We start from the raw sequence: 25,632 nt of genomic DNA on the forward strand, positions 1-25,632 counted from the left end.
ACATAGACGTTTGAATGAAGATCCACTCTGTGGCCTGCACACTTACCCAGGAAATGGCTGTGGCCACTGATGTCACCCAAGTGAACTGTCACAGTAGGTTTGGGCTGGTCCCCAGCCGACATGCCATCGGAAGCCAGAAAAACAAACAGTGAGGTAGCTGGGCTGGGTTTGCTGAAGCACACCTGGGCTCCAGGATACAGCAAAGGACAACAACGTTACAGCAGGTACAAAAGCACATCATGGGGGGGGGGGTATTACATAAGAACATAAGAAAAGCTATGCTGGATCAGACCAAGGCCCATCAAGTCCAGCAGTCTGTTCACACAGTGGCCAACCAGGTGCCTCTAGGAAGCCCCCAAACAAGACGACTGCAGCAGCATTGACCTGCCTGTGTTCCGCTGCACCCAATATAATAGGCATGCTCCTCTGATCCTGGAGAGAATAGGTACGAATCTTGTCTAGTATTCATTTTGACTAGTAGCCTTTAGCTTTATCCTCCATGAACATGTCCACTCCCCTCTTAAAGCCTTCCAAGTTGGCAGCCATCACCACATCCTGGGGCAGGAAGTCCCACAATTTAACTATGCGTTGAGTGAAGAAATACTTTCTTTTATCTGTTTTGAATCTCTCATCCTCCAGCTTCAGCAGATTAACCCGCATTCCGGTATTATGAGAGAGGGAGAAAAGCTTCTCCCTGTTCACTCTCTCCATACTATGCAAAATTTTATAGACCTCTATCATGTCTCCCCTTAACCACCTTCTTTCCAAGCTAAACAGCTCTAAGAGTTTCAACCGCTCCTCATAGGGCAGTTGCTCTAGCCCCCTGATCATTTTGGTTGCTTTTTTCTGCACCTTCTCAAGCTCTGCAATATCCTTTCTTAGGTGTGGTGACCAGAACTGTACACAGTATTCCAAGTGTGGTCTCACTATAGATTTGTACAAGGGCAGTATGATAGCAGCAGTTTTATTATCTATTCCTTGTCTAATTATGGCCAGCATGGAATTTGCCTTTTTCACAGCAGCCGGGTTGACATCTTCATCGAGCTATCCACTACCACCCCAAGATCCCTTTCTTGGTCTGTCGCTGCCAGCACAGATCCCATCAGTGTATATGTGAAGTTGGGATTTTTTGCCCCAATATGCATCACTTTACACTTGCTCACAGACAGAAAGAATTCCCCATTCAAACCAGTTAGCAAGTCAGGAGTTGTTCCTCCTTCACCTCCAGCTTGCCTCGTTTTCTCTCTTTTTTCCATTTAAAAAATATTAAAAGTAAACAGCATAAATTTCCAACTGGTATCTAACTCCAAAATTAAAAGGGAGCCATGAAAATACATGAATCAGCCCAAGCCATACAGCAGCAGAAAGTCCAACCAAATGACCTCTTGGGCTGCATCAACAGAAGTATAGTGTCTAGAGCACATGAAGTGATGGTATCGCTTTACTCTGCTCTGGTAAGACCTCACCTAGAGTATTGTGTTCAGTTGGGGGCACCGCAATAAGAAGGATATAGACAAGCTGGAACATGTCCAGAGGGGGGCAACAAAGATGGTGAGGGGTCTGGAGACCAAGTCCTATGAGGAAAGGTTGAAGGAGCTGGGTATGTTTAGCCTAAAGAGGAGAAGGCTGAGAGGGGATATGATAATCATCTTCAAATACTTGAAGGGCTGTCATATAGAGGAGGGTGCTGAGTTGTTTTCTGTTGCCCCAGAAGGTCGAACCAAAACCAAAGGGTTGAAATTAAATCAAAAGAGTTTCCATCTAGACATTAGGAAGAATTTTCTAACAGCTAGAGAAGTTCCTCAGTGGAGCAGGCTTCCTTGGGAGGTGGTGAGTGCTTCATTTTGGGAATGAAGATGATAAACCCAAATCCCAGGTCTCAGTATGAGAACTGCACCAAACAGGAATTTGGAGATTAATTTGAATAGTCCTGTTCACATAGTGTTCAATACGAATTTCAAGGGAAGTTTACATATGATTTGATTATTTGAATAATTCAAAGGGACTTTGTACATCACTAGAATTAAATCTTGTGAGAGTTCAGCTCATCCCTACATTTGGAAAATGGCACATAGTGCCAACCCTTCCTTCCTAAAGGGTCCTTGCTACTGTGAATGCCAGAGCACTTACTTTCAGCCAAATCCTATCATCCGAGAGCATTTTCTCCTCAGTATCTTGCAGATCATCATGGCTGGTACAAGGGAACCAAGCCATGAGAGGCTGATACTCCAGTGTGTCTTGAAGATGAGGCTTGCACACCTGGAAAGAAGAGATTTTCAGTTGAAAGGGATGGGCAAAGGGGTTTGGAAAGGGAAAGAAAATAAGGACATCAGAAAGTCACAAGGAAATTACTTCTGTTGTGTTCTAACAGAAAGGCTTACGAAAAACAAAAAATACAGGCAAATCCCCGTAAGTCTACATCCCTGAAGCAGTTCTCTTGTAGCATAATTCAAACCCATATCTGAGTTTTACATCCTCGTCACATAATCAAACACTTCACTATACAAAGAAGAAATTCTCTGCCTTTTTCCCGTTATCTAGTTTTCTAGATATAAGGATATTTTTGTGTGGGAATGTTGGGCCTGTGGCCAGATGTAATGTAATAACACCAGTCATGAGTCTTTTAGCATGGTAACTTGGTCACACAAGCATCTGTTGTAAAATTATCAGTGTTTCCAGATGTGTATAACACCAATCAGTGACAAAATCTATAGATGCCAAGAGACTGAAACGCGTATGGTCTATTGGTCATTTATATTAGGTGTATCATCAACAGTGTTGAATATTTCTGTAACAGTTTATACTGGTGGCATTATATGTAGCCTGTTCTCCATGCCAAATATTTTTATCATATGTATTGTGTACACTAATTAAATATCATTATTTTATAAGATTGTATAGTTTCCAGCTCAACCTTTGAAGCTCCCTGTACTTTTATGGTTGAGTTCTATCTCCACCTTTTTTGTTTTCTATTTGGCATGTGAAGTGTTACAAGCCAGACACAAGCTAGAAGTAGGGTTAATAGCACCAGCTTGGGAAATTCCTGGAGATTTGGGGATGGTTCTTGGATAGGGTGGAGTGTGAGGAGGAGAGGGAGCTCAGTGGGGATGTGATGCCATAAAATCTGCCCTCCAAAGCTGCCATTTCCTCCAGGGGAAATGATCTATGTCATTTGGAGAGAAAATGTAATTCAAGGAGAACACCAGGCCCTACCCAGAGGTTGGTTACCCTAGTTTAGTGTTGTCAATCTTCAGGTGGTGGCTGGAGATCTCCCTCTATTACAGCTGATCTCCAGACAACAGAGATCAGTTCACCTGGAGAAAATGGCCCCTTTGGAAGGTGGACTCTATGGCATTATGCCCCACTGAAGTCCCTCCCTTCCCAAACCCGCCCTACTTAGGCTCCACCTCCAAAATCTCCAGGTATTTTCCAACCTGGAGCTGGCAACCCTACCCTAGGTAGAAGCCTAAAATCACGTTTCATTAGCATAACAACATTTCTACCAGCAGAACAGCATTTATGTGGAAGAACAAGTCTTCCCAATGTATTTATTGAACAATATTCATTGGCAGGGGGGTTCTCCACTGATTGTGCCAACAGAACTTGGTTCATCCCAGTTCAGAAGAGAATCAATAGCTGGCAGACATAGCAAGATTATGGAGATCTGAGACTTCCAAAAATAACATCAAGGCTCATAAAGAAGAAAGGGGAAAATCCCCTCACCCTCACAAAAGGTTCTCCAGTCACCAGGGAAACTGGGCAGGCTTTTTGGTCCTGATGGGAAGCATAGGCCTCTGAGGCCCACTGATCGATGTACTCCTTGGGAGTGTAGAGTCCACAGTCATCAATGCTGTTGGTGATCTCAAACGGTTCGCAAAGGCCATCTCCTTCATGGACATAACATAGGCTTGGTTCACCTACAAAGTTTTTAAAAAATGAAAACTGAATAGTCTCTGGGATTTATTTTGTGACCAACTAAAAATCCATTTTGACATCAAAACACACGGAGTCTCCTGGTATATCTGACGGTTCATTGAAATGCTTCTATATTTTCTGGCCCGCTTCTGCTGTAACCAGAATTCTCTTTCTCCAGCTATCTGAGACAGGACATTTCTCTTTCTTCCTCTACGAGACTCCTGGATACTTAGAATATCTTTGCTCACTTTTTGTCCCTTAATATTTTTCTGATTACTTGAAAAAATTAAAAAGGGAAACATCCATCAACTTATAAAATTGCCTGTCCACTTTGAGGAAGGTGCCATTGTTACAGTTCACGAATTTCTAACCTAAATTTCTTCCATCTTTGTTCCCTTCCCTCTTGTATCTCATCAAAGACTGTAAACTTTCTTTCTTTTTTTCACTTTTTCGATCCTGTGAAGAGCTTTGGTTTGTTTTATGCACTACACAAATAAAACAGTGGTGAACAAAGAGGTAATGAAATTTTAGGCATAATATCCTGGAACCTTTACTGAGCAATCAACAGTATGCCTCCATGTTCCCTATAACTTTCCCCCATATTTTCCTATTTATTTCCTTTCCACTGAACTGTAGAGTTTCCCCCACCCCCACCAGGGACAAGCTAGAGCCATACTTTATCAGACCCAAATCCAGACTTGTAATGTATGTTTTTTAACTCAAGGGTCCCTAAGATTAGCTCCTACAGTACTAGTCTGCTGAGTAGACCAGACCAGAAAACAAGGTTTCTACTATTTATGCCAGGCCTGGCCAATCCAAAGGAGGGCTGTGTTGCATCTGCTCTGTGTTGCAGAGATCTGTGTTGTACATCCTTGTCCCCTTTCGCACCTGAAGAGACTCTGATGCCTAGCATGTATCATTCCAGTAAGTTCATATAACTAGAAGAAGAAGAGTTGGTTTTTATATGCCGATTTTCTCTACCACTTAAGGGAGAATCAAACCGGCTTACAATCACCCTCTCACCCTCCCCACAACAGACACCCTGTGAGGTAGGTGAGGCTGAGAGAGTTCTAAGAGAGCTGTGACTAGCCCAAGGTCACCCAGCTGACTTCATGCAGAGGAGTGGGGAAACAAATCCAGTTCACCAGATTAACCTCCACCGCTCATGTGGAGGAGTGGGGGAATCAAACCCGGTTCTCCAGATCAGAGTCCACTGCTCCAAACCACTGCTCTTAACCACTACACCACACTGGCTCTCGATTAGATTCCATTTTCAATGAGGTTTCTGGTTCAAGCCCGGGACTCCCCAGCTCACTTTGGTCTCATCTCTGACATTAACTTTGTAACTCCATTTAAACATGTCTATGTCCTCACACAATAAAAGTTTTATTATTGGGCACCTGATTTTCCAGAATGTTTATAGGGCTTCCAAGCCCCTGGGCTGGGCTGAGGACTTCCTGCCCTGTGATCCCATTGCCTGACACCATGCTGAATAGCGGCAGGGGAATTAAAACAAAAAAGCGGCATTGCATCATTTCTGGCAAAAGAAAGGACAGAAGGAAGGAAGGAAGGAAGGAAGGAAGGAAGGAAGGAAGGAAGGAAGGAAGGAAGGAAGGAAGGAAGGAAGGAAGGAAGGAAGGAAGGAAGGAAGGAAGGAAGGGAGGGAGGGAGGGAGGGAGGGAGGGAGGGAGGGAGGGTTGCCAGGTCCCTCTTCTCAACCCTCTTCTCAACTCTCACAAAGAGAGATCATGGCTGTGGGCAGGATCTGAAGTCAGGCCCCTTCCTGGTCCGTGTCTAACCCACTACACCACATACATTGGTCTGTGGAAACTTTGCCACTGACTTCAGTGGAATTGGAGTTTTTGCCCAAAATGTTTTAAGAACATAGAGCAGAAGAAAAGCCATGCTGGATCAGACCAAGGTCCATCAGATCCAGCAGTCTGTTCACACAGTGGCCAAACAGGTGCCTCTAGGAAGCCCACAAATAAGATGACCACAGGCATTATCCTGCTGTGTCCCACAGCACCTAATATAATAGGCATGCTCCTCTGATACTAGAGAGAATAGGAAAGCCTTCTTGAATAATTCAGGTTTGCACAGTTTGTGGAAAGCCAGGACAGCCCAAGCCAAAATGCTTTATGGGACTCCAACTGTTCCAACCTTTTGAAAAAAAGTCAAGAAAAATTCACAGAAAACCCCCAACTCAAGATAGGCCAAACTCAAATTTCCTCTGAAAAAAACTTCACAGCAGCTGAAGCCACCTGCTTGTCAGTTAGCACCATATCTTTTATCTAACCAGCTCTGGATACTTCTGGGCAGAAGCATTTACACACACAAATATTTTTTAAAACCCTTGATCCAGAGGTGGGATATCAGTGGAAGAGCTAACAGGTTCCAGAGCTGAGCCATGGCCCAAACGGAGCTTTTCCTCCATATTTACCTTCCCTTGTTTCTTGCCAATATCGTCCTCAAAGGCTGTATGAAAATGGATTATGCAAAATGTACATGGGATACCTATATTGTAGTTATTTACAGAAGTACAGAAGTTGACCTTTATTGCAAAGACTAGGATCCTCCCTCCCCTTGCCAGTACTGCTGAAATGTTTGCACACAATAACCCACCATGATATTTTTGCCTTGGCTTTTCTGGACTCACCAACACAGTGGAATCCTTGTTCTTTTTTACAGGTTCTAGAGCAACCATCCCCATTTAGTTGGTCTCCGTCATCACACTCTTCTTCAAGGCTCCTAAGAAAATCATAGAATAATAGAGTTGGAAGGGACCACCTGGGTCATCTGGTCCAACCCCTGCACAATATAGGAAACTCACAATTACCTCCCCCCCATACCTCCAGTGACCCCTACTCAGGGGTCCCCCATACTCAGAAGATGGCCAAAAAAATCCTCCAGGATTTATTGATGATTGATGGTTTTATGTATTACCCGCCCTGAGCCTGGTGTGCTAATGAGAGTGGGCTATAAATTTGGGAAATAAACAAACAAACAAAGTATGCCAACATAAACCTGAAGAGGCAAATCCCTTGCAGTTTCCTCCTCAGTTTCCTCCCACCCCCATTACAATTTTGGCTAATCAGTTCCCCAATTCTGTCACAAATTCCCTCGCAAAGCAGAAATCAGCCCTTGTGGGGGCAGGGGGGGGTTCATGCTGAAGTTATGTATTAAAAACTGTTCTACTATTCACATGGAAAAATTAAAATAAAGTATAAACCAATTCTGTCACAAATTCCCTCGCAAAGCAGAAATCAGCCCTTGTGGGGGCGGCGGGGGGAGTTCATGCTGCAGTTATGTATTAAAAACTGTTCTACTATTCACATGGAAAAATTAAAATAAAGTATAAACTAGTGCAGAAAAAAAGCATTAAAATGTTGCTGAATAATATTCTTGGCTTTGAAAACTTGTGATTTTGTGTATTTTCCCCTGAAGCAGTGACAACTGCTTTCAGAAAAGATGAACTGAAGTTAACCACCAGATCCAAACACCTACAGGCCTTGCATTCAACTTCTACTATTGAGTTTTCAAAGGACGTAAGCACAGTCTGGACCAATTATCAACCAGAGGCCAACACCGTAACATTGTAACGCCTGGGTAATTATACAGATGAGTGCATTTCTGTCATTGCCTGTAGGCTTGTGTGTTTGTTATTTTTAGCAACCTTAGCCAGCCCTCACACACTTGGGATTTCAATCCGCAGGCTTGGGTCATAAGAATTGCGTGTTGTGTTTGGAACAAGCATGAGATTCTAAGTCAAAGAGTATGACTGTCCAGGCAGGCAGGCAGGCAGGTAACTAGGGATTTCTCAGTTTTTGCAGTATCAGGAAGGGAGCTGGTTAAGTGCAGTAATGAAGATTGTTTGGACGTACAGTCATAAAGAGTTTTAGAAAGTTATGCACATTTTTAGTCTGGAATTGTGATTGTTTTGACCACTGGAGAAGGCCCTTGTTCCAAAACGCGTTTGGTCAGAGTCTAATTTTGTGATTTTATGTTTGTGTTGATTGTTTGGACCTCCCAGAGATTTTTGAAACTTGGGTTTGAATCCCCACCCTGGCCCTGAAATCATGTTCCTTTGGTCGGTGACCCAAAGGACCTCAACACGCAATCCCTGGAGCAGTTTGCAGCTGTTTTAAGATGCCCGTGTTTCATTGCTGCTGTTAGGAGAAAAATGGAGGATAAGCATAAAGACAATATGCATGATACCTAAAAACTTTTTAAAGTGCCTGTCCAAAACGTGATAGAGGGGACAAAAATGACACTTGCATTGACATTCAACTAGCTGGCATGTACCTCCGCCATGCGACTTCGTTGCTCGCTGGACCCATACTTTCCTGTTGGGAATCTATGCACCGGCAGTCTCCAAACTCAAATCAAGTCCCCACCCCTTTAAATGCTGCTTTGTAATTGGCTTACTTTGTAGAGCTTACTGTGAGAGAAAATCCCCCCCCAAAAAAACCCAATTGCTGCATAAAAAAGCATTTTAAGAACAAAAATTTAAAAACAGAGCAATCTGAAAGGAGCGGGGAGAAATCCAACCCTCGGTTTTAAAAAGCCTATCTTCTGCTCAGAAAGAGCTCTGAGGAAGCAGGAAGCATTTGAATCCCCACCTCTTTACACACTGCTTTGTAACTGGCTGTGAGAGAAACCAAGCTTGCATGTCCTGCACTTTGCATTATGCATGGGGATTTCACCTGGGCTGAGCTCAGGGGAGAGGAAAGAATCGGGTTAACAGAGGAACGGGAAGTCCCGGGATTTGTGAGGGCTGGCAGCGAGGTCATCCCTAATAAGCAACACAGGACTTACTTCTGAGTATACCTTCCTAGGGTTACTTGCTAACCATGCCATCCTAAACAAAGTTACATCCTTCTAAGCCCATTATAACTTAGAAAAGTGTAACTCTGCATAGGACTTCATTGTATGAAAAATTATGTGAAGAGTCTAAAGAATTATATAAATACAAAATAGTACTATTATACCAACAGAAATGTATAATATACCATAATATTAATGACATACAGGGATGCCACAGTGATCAAGCAGGCTGTATTTTGTACACAGGTACTGCAGCTCTCCTGGGGCAGACCCTCATCCTCTACCCACCTTCTTTCTGTTATCCTATTTACTTTCCATCTGGGGAGAAAATATTGGCAACTGGTTTAGCAGACTGTTGGACAAGAAAACCAGGGGTCTAAGAATGATGGCATGCACCACAGTGGCCATCCCACTGAAAATAACAAAACACATTCTCATTTGGATATGCAGTTAGTTGCATCTCTGATTGATACCAGCAGTTTCCAAAAACAAGGACATCCAAGAAGCTGAGGTCTGAAACCCAGAGGCAGAAGACTTAGCAGAAATAAAGAGTGAGGCTTTACACATCCATATTCATGCAATACCAATTACATACTCTGGTACTCATATACTTTAACAGGGAGAGAGGGAGCAGGTTGACGCAACAGATGTAAACTGCTGGCTCATTCAACATAAAACGTACAGGGATCTGCTCAGATCTGAGTACTCACATGCTTATCTTTCCGTCTCCACAATAAGAAGAGCCGTGGATGTGGAGCAGAGGAGGGGAGGCTTCTCCTACAGCTGCCCCTGCCACGGCTTGCACCTGGTACCGATACAACTGGCCTGCTGTGACTTCCCTGTAAAAGCACAAGAGAATCAAACACCCATGCAGCAACAGCTTGAAGCGCGTCAGTGCCTTTCGAGTGACTATGCTCTTAGAATTGACCCCTTCCTGAGAAGTGGTATGTTATCTTATTCAGTTAGTCACCTACTAAGCAGGACTCAGCTACTTTACTCACTTAAAAAGTAAGTATTTTTATTGATGTGCTCCAATGTAATTGTGTATATATATGTGTATATGCAAGCATTACAAAGTGTTAAAATTCAGTAACAATGTATACAGTAAAGCAAGCAAGTGCTACATACTATTCAGTTATAAAATCCAACACTTAAAATATAACAGTTAAAGAAGTCTGACTTAGTTCAAAGTATCTAATTCACATTCCAGAACAGGGATGGGAAACCTCAGGCCCGGCGGCCGTATGCGGCCCCCGAGGACATTTTTTGTGGCCCTCAGGAGCTTCGGGGCCCTGCCGCGGAGGCACGGTGCAGGGCAGCCCTCCCTGAGGGTGTTCCTGGGGCCATGGCTTGCAGGGGCGCTGCCTTTTGGACCTCCTCTCACCGACTGACAGCTGTTGGTCGGTGAGAGGAGGGGGAGGGACGCTTCCCCCAAGGCTGCCCCCTATAGCCGTAGCATGCAGGAACGCCAGGGCACACTGTAAGCCCCTCTCGCTGCCTGTCGGCTGTTGAGCAGCAAGGGGAGGAAGAGGCCCGTGGCTCCCGGTGACAGAGCATACGCGCAGGAGCCGATCGGGCTTCGGGGGGCCTTTTGTGGACTCTGCGGGGGAGAGGGCATGGAGCCTGGGGCCAGGTCACGTGGGGCCGGCGGGTGTGTGTGTGGGGGGAAGGTTTTTCTCTTTCTGTCTCTTTCTTTGTCTCCCTCCGTCCTTTTCTTTCTATCCCTCTTTCCATTTCTTTCTCCCTCTCTCCCTTTTCCTCTTTCTCTGTTTTCCTTCCTTCCTCCCTTGCCGATAGACCACGGGCTGCGCCCTCCTGGTGCTTCGTTTGCTCGGGCCCACCGCTGGCTGCCCTCCCGCCCAGGAGGGGGGGGGAGCGGGGGCGCCCTCCAGGCCTTCTGTGTGGCCTCCCCTGGGGTTGCCAACCTCCAGGTGGTGGCTGGAGACCTGGCAACCCTAGCCTCTCCCCCCTTACCGGAAGATCTACACCTGGTATGGCCCCCGAATGATGTTATAAATGTGCAAATGGCCCTTGGCAGGAAAAAAGTTCCCTACCCCTGTTCTAGAATAATATATTTGTAAAGCCATACATACCAATACCATCTTCTGAGCCTCCCTTAGAGGTCTGAAGTTCTAGCCCTCTCCCTGCCTGTATTTATACTATTTCAGTCACCTTCAATTAGCTTGAAACTAGAGCTCGAGCAAGAGACAGTTGTACTGCACATGCTCAGTGGCTTCTCTTTAGATTGCCATATAAGGATTTCCCCTTCCACCAAGCTATTTTGCTAAACTTTAAATAGTCAGTTTTGAGTCATGTTATCTCTCTATATAATCAATTTTATCATCATTGTCATCTCCAGAAAAATACGTTGAGATTGAACCTATTCATTAATTTCTAGCATCATGTCTTCATGTTTAAATAATAAAATACAATATATTGTTTACATTACATCATTACATCTTAGTCAGCATAGAATATCCTTGGAATGGACAGCATTTCAGCACTTGAAGTCATTGGAAACACAGGAAGCAAACACTCTGTTCTGTAGCTTAAAAAATGTAGGAGGTGCTGCAAAGGCTTTGCTCTCTAGCCATTGAGAAGGCTGGGAAAAGTCATAGACAAAGGCAGAAAAGGCAATGAGCAAATCTGCACTAACTCTGAAACCTTTGACAGAGTAATTCAGAAACATAAGCCTCTGGAAAAGAATATCCAGGCTCTGTTTCCTTTTAAAAGGAAAATGAAGCCTCTGCTTTGTAGTTTGTAGTTCATATGTGTAGCTTGGTTTTACATTGAATATTTCTGCATATGTATGTAATTCCATAGTTCATGTGCTCTAATATGTCATTGCCTGTAACAAGCTGTTTTGCCATCTCTTCCCATGTTGCACACTATCATATATGAATGGAAGCCATGGGCAACTGGTTATATATAACTATGTCGGTTGTGTGTGTGTGTGTGTGTGTGTGTGTGTGTTAAGTGCCGTCAAGTCGCCTCCAACTCATGGTGACCCTGTGAATGAAAGTCCTCCAAAATGTCCTATCTTTGACAGCCTTGCTCAGATCTTGCAAACTGAGGGCTGTGACTTCCTTTATTGAGTCCATCCATCTCTTGTTGGGTCTTCCTCTTTTCCTGCTGCCCTCAACTTTTCCTAGCATGACTGCCTTTTCCAGTGACTCTTGTCGTCTCATGATGTGACCAAAATACGATAGCCTCAGTTTAGTCATTCTACCTTCTAGGGTCAGTTCAGGCTTGATTTGATCTATAACCCACTGATTTGTTTATTACCATTTATTACCGTTTATTTGTTTCAGCCACAGATCACCACAAACATGTTGCTACAACAGATGCACAAAGGTGGGGGAAGGGGGAATGTACAAGACCCAGAAGTATCCAGGAGAACCATGCAATTTAGTATGACTTAAATTAAATATGATCCTGCTTTCCTAATGCCTACCAACAGAGGCACAGCAGCATTTTGTATCAAATGTAGCTTCTGAGTTATCTCCAAGGGCAGCCTTACATAAGTCTGCATTGTAGTAAAATAACTGTTCTCCTAGCACAAAAAGTAAAAACTAAAGGAACCCACAAATTCTAGCTAAATAAATCATGAAGGGATGAGAGGTGGAAGAAAATGCCATCTATTTTGTTAAGCTTTTCTCCAGAAATCCTTGAGGCCTAGGACTCAAGGAACCAAAAACATAGCCCTGTCTTTTCTCTGGGGGTGGAGGGAGGCCAGACAAAACTAAGACGACAACCCCATCCCGTGGAAGAGAAAAGCCTTTGCATTCATCACCCTACCATGTCAGGATGTCCCCCTCCTTCTGGGCAAGGAAATAAGCTTTCAGTTTTACAACTCAACAACACCAACTTTAGGAAGTGGGTCAGAGCCCAGATTGTCAAGGCCTTTCAGATTAGCTCTACTGCAAACCAAAAAAGCAACCTGGAAATAGGAATAGCCACAGCAACCTTTCCTATGCAGGGTCACACATAAACACATGAAGCTGCCTTACACTGAATCAGACCCTTGGTCCATCAAAGGCAGTATTGTCGACTCAGACCGGCAGCAGCTCTCCAGGGTCTCAGGCGGAAGTCTTTCACATCACCTACCTGCCTAGTCCCTTTAACTGGAGATGCCAGGGATTGAACCTGGGACCTTCTGCATGCCAAGCAGATGCTCTACCACTAAGCCACGGCCCCTCCCCTGCGCAGAAACTCCCCTACACAGAAACTGTGAAGGCAGATGGAGAATTAGGGTTGCCAACCTTGAGGTGGGGCCTGAAGATCCCCCAGAATTACAGAAATCAGTTCCCCTGGAGAAATGGCTGCTTTGGAGGGTGGTATCTATACCCTGCTGAGGTCCCTCCACTCCCCAAACTCTGCCCTCCACAGGCTCTACCCCCCCAAAAAAAACCTCCAGGAATTTCCCAACCCAGAGTAGGGAACCCTACTGCAACCCCTCCCAAACATGACTCCAGCATTCCTCCCAAGTACCAATCCCTTCACTCACGTGTCGATAAACTTTTGGCCTGGTTGCGTCACCATCGCCGGGGAACCGTCCAGAAATGGTGGATCCCGGAGAACTCTGTACCTTACTGGTTTGCAGCTGGAACAAAGCGGGCTCTGGGGCGTGGAAACCAGGAGTGCAGCATCAATCTGCATATGATCATCGAACGTGTAGATCTTTACCCCAGACACCTTCTTGTTGAGACTGAGTTTGATCGTGAGAGGGATGTCACAGTACGTGTCCATGGGCCCCAGGTGCACGGAGTCTCCCTGCTCTGTCAGGATCTCTACGTCCGATAGTGCTCTAGGGGAGTCCGTAGAGAAATAGGTGGTCCAAACCATTAGAGAGTCTGGATAGACGGGATGCAGGAAACGCAGCTCCAAAATGCAGCCGAGTGGCTGAGGGCAAGGAGTGGTCATGCTCATGTTGAAGAGGTTGAACTCAGGGCTCCAGGCCTGCAAGCTGAGTTCACAGTGCTGATCCACATCTGGAGGCCCTGCAGAGGCAACGGAACAAAGGAATGCTTTTTTTGATAAGTGGGGAAATTCACAAGGATCAATGGCAATTCAAAACAGAAGGAAAGGGACAGACTCCACACAAAGCTTTGTTTGAGTGGAAAAGGAAGGCCCCCTTCTATGACTGTTTTGGAATTATGGCAATAAAAGAGCTGTGCAATAGAGTTATCAACCTCAATTAAGGAACACATGAAGCTGCCTTATACTGAATCAGACCCTTGGTCCATCAAAGTCAGTATTGTCTAGGGGAGGGGCTGTGGCTCTGTGGCAGAGCATCTGTTTGATATGCAGAAGGTCCCAGGTTCAATCCCCAGCATCTCCAGTTAAAGGGACTAGGCAAGTAGGTGATGTGAAAGACCTCTGCCTGAGACCCTGGAGAGCCACTACTGGTCTGAGTAGACAATAATGCCTTTGATGGACCAAGGGTATGATTCGGTATAAGGCAGCTTCATGTGTTCACATGCATTCATGTGTACTCAGACCGGTAGCGGCTCTCCAGGGTCTCAGGTGGAGGTCTTTCACATCACCTACTCGTCTAGTCCCTTTAACTGGAGATGCTGGAGATTGAAGCTGGGACCTTCTACATGCCAAGCAGAGGCTCTACCACTGAGCCAAAGCCTCTCCCCAATCACATTCCCTGACTGGGAATCGAACCCGGGCCGCGACAGCAAGAGCGCAGAATTCTAACCACTAGACCACCAGGATGGGACTAGGGAGTTCTCTCAGAATTACAACTGACCTCCAAACTACAGATATCAGTTCCCCAAGAGGAAATGGCAGCTTCATAGGGTAGAAAAATGAAAGTCCTGAAATAACACTGCATCTTCATTGAGCCCCCCCCCCCAAAAAAAAAATCCCCAGGCCCTGCCGTCAAATCTCCAGGAATTTCCCAACCCAGAACTCTAGGTGGGAAACTGTTAGATTCTTAGAAGGATCATTCAACAGCTAGAATTGCCTGTGCAACCAGTATCCTCTCACTCTGTGTGTGTTAAGTGCGGTCAAGTCGCTTCCGACTCATGGCGACCCTATGAATGAAAGTCCTCCAAAATGTCCTATCTCTCACTCTAACGGGCTTAAATCTCCTTCCAGCAATAAACACCACGCAACCAAATCTAACTGGCTCCTCGGTGCTGTGACATCACTGGGATTGACTGGGGTCACTTCAGGAGGAAAGATAATGGGGGCTGAAGTGAAATCCTATGTGGAAAAACTTGGTGCAAACCGGTTCCAACAATCCTACCGTTTCCAGCCGCTGTTTGCAACAGTTTGTGTTAACTTTCAAGGTAGGAAATCACCAGCTAGAGAACAGTCATCTCAACACTAGCGAACAATTGTTTCTGTCCATTAAGAAAGGATGCTTGGAATTTTTTTGTAAATTGTAAAAAGCATGATCTCGCCAGAGACAAATGGAATATACATTCAGAGGTGGGGACCTGCCCTAAAGCAAGAGATAGTTGCAAAGTTATTGGCTGATACTGACCCAAATGTAACCCTCGCTGTGGCAAAAGTTTTATCTATGGTTTTTAATGATATCTCTTTTTAACTGTACTGTTTAGATATTATATTTTTGTATTATGGTTATTTATGTATTATGGAATGTACTGAGTTTGTTTTGCTAATGACCAGTTGGTCCACAAGCATAAAGAATGGAATAAAGGAATAAAGGAATAAAGGAAAGGATGCTATGCAAACAAAGACTCACGACTTGTGTGCATTATATGCAAAGAGCATATAAGGTATTAATTCTATCCCATAAGTGAACCAACCACCCCCATCACATACACACATTCACATTATCTTTGCGAATAAGGGTTTGGGAGCACATTTCTGTCTAAGGGTGTGAGTAAGCAAATCACAGGCCCAAATATCACCTCACTTGCGTGCTCACTAGCAGGGTAATCTTATGACATTAATGGCATTTCACTGGAGTGACTCTGCATACACACATGAACACACATGAAGCTGCAGACCCCTGGTTTACCAAGGTCAATGTTACCTACTCAGACTGGCACCAAATCTCCAGGGCTTAATGTCTTTCACATCGCCTGCTACCCAGTCCTTAACTGGAGATGCTAGGGATTGAACTTGCGACATTCTGCATGCCAAGCAGATGCTCTTCCGCTGAGCCATGGCCCCACCACATAGGAGTACACTGTCGGGGCCCTTAGGCAAAAGCTCCTGTTTTGCATTCCTCCCACCACCCCAAACCAACAGTAATCTCTTCGGGGTGTGTGTGTATAACATCAACTTACCTTGCAGGAATGTAGAAAGGACAAGGAAAATCCACACAGATTGCTTGGAACACCTCAAAACTGTCATTGTTGTCATCATCATTAGCATTACTAAATTCAGTGGCGTCACAGAAAAGCACACCTTTATTTTCAGTAGGTAAAGGTAGTCCCCTGTGCAAGTACCGGGTCATTACTGACCCATGGGATGACGTCACATCCCAATTTTTACTAGGCAGGCTATGTTTACGGGGTGGTTTACCATTGCCTTCCCCAGTCGTCTACATTTTACCCCCAGCATGCCGGGTACTCATTTTACTGACCTTGGAAGGATGGAAGGCTGAGTCAACATTGAGCCAGCTACTTGAAAGTGCCATCCATCAGGAACTCAGGTCGTGAGCAGAGCTTTTGACTGCAGTACTGCAGCTTACCACTCTGTGCCACGGGGCTCCTGTAGTCACCTTATATTCCTACCTTGCCTCTCTGCCTCCAGGGCATTTTTCATTAATATTTTCACAATTTGGGAGATGCACAGCATTCCTTTTTAAAAGGAAAATGAAATACACAAGAACTCTCCCATTGATGGAACATGTTTATCCCTGTTGTGGGAGAAAGGACAGGGAACTTTACCTACTGCTTCCTCTGGAGTCCAGTAGCCAGAGGAATCGCAAATCCGAGGGGAGGAGGCCTCGTGTACATACTGGCTAAATGTTCCATCTTCAGCGCAGTTTCCACAAAGGTTTCCTGATTCCCTAAAAGAGAAAGACAAGTGGGGGAGAGATACTCCGTTCACACCTTTCTAGAACATTTTACTTCTGTCTGCATCGGTGCTTCGGTGGGGATTTTATTTATTTACAAAATGTATAAGGTGCCTCTCCAGAATCTTGTTCAAGGCAGCTTACAAGTAAAAAAGCAATACCTTGAAATCATAAAAAGCATCACAAATGATCAATATTGAAACAAAAACCAGCCATTCAAAACAGCCACTTCCCCGATTGCTATTCCCTTCTGCTTTTCCTCAATGGAAAGTGTGACTTTCTCCTGCCCAACTGCATTGGGCAACTGAGCTTGTGGAATGCTACCTGTCAAGGGAGGCTCAACTCTACTAATAGACTCTACTAACACCCCAAAAATGTTCTGAGATTCCTAGCCCAGCTTGTGACAAAATTTTAAAAGGTTCCTAAAACCCTGAAAAATGAAAATAAAGTATTGATGTCTGTCTGTATTACTTCACTGATAGTTTATCTTTTTTGCAAACAGGTTTATGAAAATTAAACACTTTTCATAAAACATTTATGAACTTTTATGAAAAGGGGAAATTGTTTTACAAATATGTTGAGGTTTAATATCAACAAAAAGTAGAATAAGAAAGTAGAGATTAATTGATGGTAATGATGTCTAACCTAATATTAGTGCCTAGATAACAAATTTTAATGTAGAGATATAAACGTAGAGAAATAACTTCGATGATAGATGTTACTTTGATTATGTTAAATGGAAAGGCTAGATAACAATATTTTATAAGCATAGTTAACATATATAGACAACACATATAGATAATATATATAGTGAATAGTTAAAAACTGTTATAGTATATGAACATGCTAAGCAAATTATAAGATGTACACGATGTAAGGTAGAATAGTTCAAAACTGTTATAATATATGAACAAGTTAAGCAACCTATAAAATGTATATGATGTAAAGTGAAATTAACTCCCCGAAGGAGTAAAACCTGTGTGAATGTAAGTGTATGTATTTTTCTTTTTTGTTTTGTTTTGGAAAATAAAAAATATTTTTTTAAAAAGAAAGTAGAGATTAATTGATGGTAACGATATCTAACCTAATATCCGTGCCTAGATAACAAATTTGAATGTAGAGATATAAACTTAGAGAAATTACTTCAATGATAGAGATATAATAGTGATATTTGATATACCTAATAATTTTATAAGGTGATCATTTTTAGATTACATACTAGCTCAAATATTCTTTCATTACTTTATAATTAGAATACATATTTGATTATAATGTAGAAAAGCAGGGCAATGTAGTCTGATTGACCTATATCTGTACGTCTGACATTCCTATTTCCCCCCTTATCTCTCTTTCCTTCTGTACCCTTTCTTATAAAACAATAAAACATTACAAGAAAATTAAACACCAACAGTGTATTAGCCAACTTCAAAATAACGTTAAAAACGACAACAGAATCCACGTCATAAAAATGTCCTCCTAAAGAGATCCATTTTACAGTCTGTGGAACGTGGCCAGTGTGGGAGCCTTCCTAAACTCATCACGTTATTTCACCAGGCGGGGGCCCCACAGGCAAAAATTAACACATAAAACAATAAAAGCAGTAAATGAGTACACACTTATTTCAATAGTAGCACAGGGGAAATTCTGATTGCGGAGTACTTTTTTCAAGTGCAGAATTTATATATATCTACACCAGAATGAACTAAATCCTGCAGGGTCCGGATATTTATTTTTTTCTGGCAGCTGTACCAATAAACTGCCTGCTGCCCAGCTCGACTCACGCATAAAGCCCCAGAAAAAAAGGTTTTGCCAACTGGCAAACAGCTGGGAGGAATTGCCAGCTCTTCTTTGGCATCTCCTTTGCCTTCTGGAATCCCCGGGTTGGAGGCCAAGTACAGATTTCCCAAGGTCCACACGTTCAAATAAACGTCTTCCCATTGAAACAAGGTACGTGCAGGCGGCGGCAGGGGAGAGGGAATACCACACCCACCCCAGCCAAGGTCAAAAGTAAGCCTGCAAAAAGCATCTGCGGCAGAGCGCTCCTCCGGATAAGAAAACTCGTCTTAACCATAGAGGACAACTGCGCATTCTGCTAGGACAGAAGGATGTACAGAACCTTACCAAGCCTTTCCATGAACCTTACTAAGGCACCTGCTTTGGGAAGCAAATTTTTGATTCCACTAGTGGTGGAAAGGGCCCTCAAGTCACAATCAACTTATGGTGATCCTGTAGGGTTCTCAAGGCAAGAGACCAGCAGAAGCAGCTTTGCCATTGCTTGCCTCTGTGCAGCAACCCTGGACTTCCTTGGTAGTCTCCCATCCAAGTACTAACCAGGCCCAACCCAGCTTAGTTTCACAAGTTCTGACAACAAGATAAGGCTAGGCTGGGCCATCCAGGACAGGACAAAACGTAATGATTTTGGTGGGGGTGGGGTAGGGTTGCCAGGTCCCTCTTCACCACCGGGGGGGGGGGTAACATAAAACACCTGGATACAGGTATCCTGTCACTCCCCTGTTGAAAGAGCTGCACTAGCTTGCTGGCTGTTTCTAGGCACAACTCAAAGTGTTGGTTCTTGTGTTTTTGTTTTGTTTTTAAATTCAGTACACTTTTAACCAAACTGCTTCAAGCAGGTCCCTCGAGAGGCAACAGATAAATATTCTGAACAAATAAGAGACTTTAACAGGGTGCTCTTGTCACTGCAACAACATTTGGATTTGACAAGACCATGGGTGCATTATGGAAGGGGGAGGGCGACATCTGGATTTTCTACCTTCAGTCCAAAAGTCTGCATGCTGGCCCAGCATACATTAGTAGTAAACTTAATCTATACGTGCATCTACTGACAGCATGGTGTAGTGCTTAGGGTGTTGAACTAAGATCTGGGAGACCAAATCTGCCATGGAAACTGGTTGGGTGTCCTTGAGGGCAGCCACACACTCTCAGCCTACCGTACCTCACAGGGCTGTTGTGAGGATAAAATGGAGGAGACAAGAATGATGGCAGGGTTGCCAACTTCCATTTGGGAAATACCTGGAGATATGGGGAGGGCAGGGTTTGGGAAGGCAAAGGACCTCCATAAAGTATGATGCCACAGAGTCAATCCTCCAGAGCAGCCATTCCTTCCCGGGTAACTGATCCCTGCAGTCAGGAGATCATTTGTAATTCTGGGAGATCTCCAGGCCCACCTGGAAGTTGGCAACCACCAAGTAAACCACTTTGGGACTCCACTGGGAAGAAAAACAGGGTGCAAATAAATAAATACATAAATAATCTGGCAGTGCACATTGTGGGAAGTGGATGCTGAATACCAGTGCTTGCCTGGAGAAATATCGAATCCGTCCAGTAACAGAATTTTTCAGCCAACTAAAGTGTCAAAGCAGCTCTCTCTTGGATTTCCAGGCTGTAAAGTGGAGATTCCCTCTGTCTCTTTCAATTAATTTGTGGTGAACATGGAGATGAGAAGCTGCAGTTCCCCTCAGCTTGGTCTTTTCATCTGTCTCCTTTCCTTCGCAAGCTGTAGTAAGTAGGGCTCTGTGTATGCCACATTCTCAAGTCAAGCATGTGTTTCATGCACTATACAAGGCACTGGTGTTAATCTTTAAAGCCCCTCCACATAGATGCTTGTAATCAACCAGCTGATACTAACTTAAGCCCAAGCTTCAGGCAAGTTAGAACTGTAGTTCCCAGCCAACTCAAGAGCTAGTTACGTAACAGCCTGAGTGTAAGTAAAAAGTATATATTACATAATAATATTTATTTTATTTTATATTTATAATTGTATATAATTTTGCATTTGTACATAGGGATAATTTTGTAGAATTAATTATGTTAGAATGAATAGACTCCTGTATTGTATTACTTATGTGAAGAGAGAGCTTATCACAATTTGGTAATAGGGACATAATGAGAGTTATACTCCAGGAGTTATTGTGGACATTATGTTTATTGTAATATTTTATCACAGTGGTTGCTGATGAGGACTGTTTAGTCGAAACAGGGCTACAACCGGCTCCCTGTAAATGTTTTTCCACGCCACTGATATGAAGGGTGAGCTAATTAGCTTCACACAGCATAAACAGAAGATTCTTCATTAATTGCCTGCTATTTTTCAACGCTTTGTGACAGCTACGCTCGACTGACGGCACTGAGTGAGACTTTTGAAAACTTTACCTTTCATCTCTTGCATATATACACCTGTGAAGCAACAGAGCATTACCATACATTGTGGACTGCCGTCAGCTACCCTTTGATTCTTTGGACTACTTATTAGAATTGTTGTAGTATTTATTCACGTATTACATACTAAAAATGTACTTCACATGAATATATGGTTCTTCTCTTTCATTGCTGCTGTTTTTTTGTGTGTTTGCTAACATTCTCAAGTCAAGCATGTGTTTCGTGCACTATCCAAGGCACTGGTGTTAATCTTTAAAGTCCTTCATGAACTGGGACCCTCAGAACTGCAAGACCTCCACTCATATGTTCTCACAAAGCCGTTCCAAATCATCACACCAGGAAGTATTACAAGTTCAACTTCCTAGTCACTGAGGCTTGTTTCTGCTGAAAGTTCCCTGGTGGCCAATCCTGTGCTACAGAATGGGCTTTACAGGCCAGTGCTTAGGTGGTGAGCCTGGAGCCAGCGGCACCCCAAAACCCATGGTACCCCGATGCAAAGCCCAACCCAGAGTCCCCTTGCTATAAAGAACACACATAGGGATTAACGCAGTGGTTCCCAACCTTTTTTTGAACAGGGACCACTGGGACTTTTTTGTTCGGTGCAGGGACCCCAAGGTTCAAAATAAAAATTCAGAGAATTTGAAAATAAACTTTAATCATAACTGTTAGATAAACATTAAACTTAGAATAATATTTGAATATACATTTTTATAATAGAGAACTTTTAATTGAAAATATTAATTTATTATGGGTTTACAACTTTGTTTTGCGGACCTTAATTTAGTTCTCGCGGACCCCTGGGGGTCCACGGACCCCCGGTTGGGAACCAGTGGATTAACGCACGGCCAATTTGTCTCGCCTTTGTGCCCCAAAAGTAGTGAATTCCCGTGGTCTAAATGCATAACCGTCCGTGGGCTGCAAAACGGACCCACCTTAGGCGCAAATTTCAAACGAGTTAAGCAATCCCTGGTTTATAGCAATATTTTCAGTGCTAAACCGCTACTTTTTTTATTTCGCTACCGGAACACCGGAGTGCATGTAATCACACGACTAGCCCACTACTAACCTCCTTTCGTTCAAAGACAAGCCTCTTACTGGTCTCCCCTGCATAGGCGTAAATTTTGGGGGGGCTCGAGTCCGAACTGGCGGGGGGGGGAGACTGAGCCCCCCAGGCAAATGGCAGCTGAAGCACAGTCCTGTTTTGCCTTCCTGTTGTATAGGCTGACCCATTTTTTGTTACATTTCCTGGCCGTCCCATCTTTTTAATTAAAATGTCCATTTTGTCCCATTTTGAATAAGCCCAGCCAGTTTTGTTGCCTCCCCCTCACCACACAGCTTTATTTATACTCGGAAGGAAAAGGCACAACTTTCCAGCTTTGGGTGGAAGCAAAACGTGGTCCGTCAATCTGATCAACGCGTTCCCATCCGCTGTGCTGTTGCGAGCCTCTGAAGCTGCAAGCTGAAAAATGTACAAGGCTTTCCTTCCCCTCCCCTCTGGGCTGGCCACCTCAGGATCATCGCAGCTAGTTTCCGGGCGTGGGTGGAAGCAAGGAGGTGAAGTTGGGATGCACTAAAACGAATGACAGGCTAGCCGATTAGAAACAATGGGAGAGGATGCACAGCCTATTGAAGATAATGGGAGCCTGGATTGCAAATTGCCTTGCATGAGCTCCATTGAAATACATTACAGAACAGAGTTGCAAAGAAAATGTGGAATGGATTTTCCAGTAAGGTCTCTAAACCCAGATACACCGCTCTGGGACTGGAATGACAGCCCATGGGACTAGCACAATCCATCCTGTCATCCACACCAATGGCTCTAAACTTCTGAGGTTTGCTAGCTTCACCAGATTGCCCATTTTCTAACACCTCAGCGAAAAAATACCCTCTTCATCTTTTTTTCAGTAGCATCAACGCACCTCCCTCACTCTAGTATGCATTCCACTGCCCCACTCCAAAAAGCCATCGTATGCCTGAGAAGATCAATGCTTAACAGGTTGAGACGATGGTATACCGGAACGGTGGTGTTCCAAGAAAAAAAAGGGGGGAGAATCGGCCTTTGACTGGATAACCCCTCAGACAATCCTTGGGTGATGACACGGCGGTCACTCCCCTACTATCCTACATTATATGGGTGGCTCAAACGCGCATGGGGAGCCTCCAGCAGCTACTTGCTTCGGACTTATAGTGGGATGGGCTAGCGTCATGCATTTGACTATCCAGTCTCGGATTAAAATATTGTGAGATAAGGGAGGAGCGAACCAAGAACATTCTGCCCATGCGTTAATCCCCATAGTCTTTTTGTTGGAAGAAAACTGGCCACCGTTTTATTGGTTACAACCTAGGCATTGGAGTAGCATAGGGGTGGGATCCATCCTTCAGCTGACCCATCTGCCAACTGAAGTCATCCTACAACCCAGCCCGCTTGCTGGGTGTAGCCTGGGATGGCAGAGGATGCAGGACCCACTTGGATGGAAGCCAGCTGTGTGGGCCACTGCCACTTGGGAGGAGGCCAACCCCACAGCCCCTGAGCTGGGCATGTTTTCATCCAGGCCTCCCCCAAAACCCCTTATTAGGGACCCCAGAGTGGGGAAAGGGGGCACGCAGGCCGGCTTTCCCCCAAAACTGGATCCGGCCCCATGCCCAAACTTCCAACCCACAAAGCAGTGACAAATAAAACAAATAGCAACATAACATTAGCGAGGGGGGGGCGGGACAAGCTCCAGCGGAGAACTGAGCTGGAGCTGGCTCACCTGGCTATTTATCCCCGGCTGGCGGACCTGAGTGAAAACCACAGGTCTGTTGCAAGCCGGCCAGGCAGCTCCACCCCTCCTGGGCCCTGATTGGCCAGTTTGAATTGAAGGGAACGGGGAGCAAACGGGAGGAAGCAGGCAAGCGGAGCGGCGCAGACCCACCATTGCAAGCCGCCGCGCCTCGGAGCTCCCGACCACCAGCTGGGCCGCAGGGCAGCCCAGACAGCCAGAAAGGGGCCGCCGCCCGAAACAAGGCTCCGCTAGTTGGCAGCCACCGGCACGACCCCCCGCCCCAGCCTGCTGGTGCCGGTCTCCTTGCACACGCCCACAAATGGGCTGCAGGTAAGTCGGCAGCCCATGCTTCCAAGGACTTGACAAGGGTCCCACCCTTGCAAAGATTGTGTAAAGTGGAGCTTTCCCAATGTGCTTTTGATAGTTGAACACATGAAGCTGCCTTCTACTGAATCAGACCCCTGGTCCATCAAAGTCAGTATTGTCTACTCAGACCGCTTTTCACTCACTATCTGATGCCAACGACCTAATTTTCTTGCTTTCTGACATCGATCTTTTTGTTTCCCGAAAAATGGCACTTTATGGCCTAGCGGCCTGGAAAATTAGGGCAAAAAAAGCCACTAAATGAGAAAAGGAACCATATTGGTGTATTTCACTCTTATGACTTTTAAGGGATTTTATATTTATATTTTAAGTTGTTGTAATATTGTCTAGTTCAGTGGTTCTCAAACTTTTCAGGCCACTGCCCCCTTGGTTCTACAAACTCAACCCCAGAGTCCCCTACACTATCTTATAAAAAAGCATTATTCAAAACAGGGGGTTGCATAACTCACTAAAGAAGATAATAAGAATAAAATTTCAAAATGGTAACAATTAATTGCACATATATTCAAAATCAAATTAAAACTTTTTAGTTGAAATTTAATCAACAAAACTGATGAACTTGACCCAGTGGTACCAGCTCTTCAAAGACTGGGGGCTGAGGGGGATTCTGATATCTACCAAATTTCCCATAGCTTGATCTCTTGTAAATTATTGAAAAACATAGTTGAAGGGGCCCACTTCCAGATCCCCCCTGCCCCCTTGCCTCTTAGTGCACCCTAGGTAACCCCACAGCCCCAGGGGGTGGCACTCACCGCTCTGGGAACCACGGGTCTAAATTGTAAAGGCCTGTGGCCATGCACAATAAACACATGACTGACCCCACACCCGCATCCACACAAACTTAAGCAACTTCTCCTTACCTTTCATAAAGCGCCCCGCTAATGGGGGGCGACCAGTGTATTGTGAGGGAGTTTTGGCTCTGCCCAATGACGATTGGCGGCATGGGAATAGGGGTGGGTTTTCTGCCCTGGCTCCACTGCTGATACACCAAATCCAGATAGCAATGCATCCGAGCCACTTGGTTTGGGGTGAAACTGTCTGTGCAATCATCATCTGTTTTGGGGGGTGGGGAGAAAAAGGCAACTTGTGAAACAACTCAACAACAGGGCTGTATCCAAATTTGGGGGGATTCTTAGATCAGTCAGTCCCCACTGCTGGCAATGTACAGAATGGTAAACTGCAGGAACTGAAAGGGTTCTATTACGTGTATCGGTCCCTGGTGTGTCCCTTACTCTTCATTCTTGAGTCCCCCCCTAAAATTTATGCATATCAAAGAGAACTCTGGAATAATACAATCCCCAGGTGTAACCAAAGACTGGAAGCATCATCAGGACTCTTTTTTTAAAAAACATGAGTGAGAATCTAATCATATGGGTCCCTGTCTCCAGGCTGTCTCAGACAGAAGTGGACCACCTAAGAGAGAACCAGGCCTCTGTCTTCCTGCTCCATCCTTCACAAGAGAACTGCACAAGAGTGAGGAAGTACTCTTCAAGATCCTCAGAAGGCTCCAAGGAAAACTGAAGGAGCACTCTAGACAGCCCCTCCAGTCTTGCAAAGGCTTCC

The 25,632-nt window shown here is 44.6% G+C and overlaps 1 protein-coding gene across 1 annotated transcript in view; it reads right to left on the reverse strand.

Moving 5' to 3' along the window:
• The window catches only part of PAPPA2 (pappalysin 2), a 153,570-nt gene that overhangs the window by 69,887 nt on the left and 58,051 nt on the right, over nt 1-25,632 (reverse strand). The window contains exons 5-12 of the mRNA XM_056844705.1: nt 24,930-25,122; nt 16,617-16,738; nt 13,247-13,739; nt 9,450-9,578; nt 6,572-6,663; nt 3,724-3,917; nt 2,131-2,259; nt 47-182 (exon numbers count right to left, since the gene is read on the reverse strand). Coding sequence (XP_056700683.1) covers nt 47-182; nt 2,131-2,259; nt 3,724-3,917; nt 6,572-6,663; nt 9,450-9,578; nt 13,247-13,739; nt 16,617-16,738; nt 24,930-25,122 — 1,488 coding nt within the window. The remainder of the gene's footprint in view (nt 1-46; nt 183-2,130; nt 2,260-3,723; nt 3,918-6,571; nt 6,664-9,449; nt 9,579-13,246; nt 13,740-16,616; nt 16,739-24,929; nt 25,123-25,632) is intronic.

Source organism: Euleptes europaea, chromosome 2 (genome assembly GCF_029931775.1).
Source record: "Euleptes europaea isolate rEulEur1 chromosome 2, rEulEur1.hap1, whole genome shotgun sequence".
NCBI lineage: Eukaryota > Metazoa > Chordata > Lepidosauria > Squamata > Sphaerodactylidae > Euleptes > Euleptes europaea.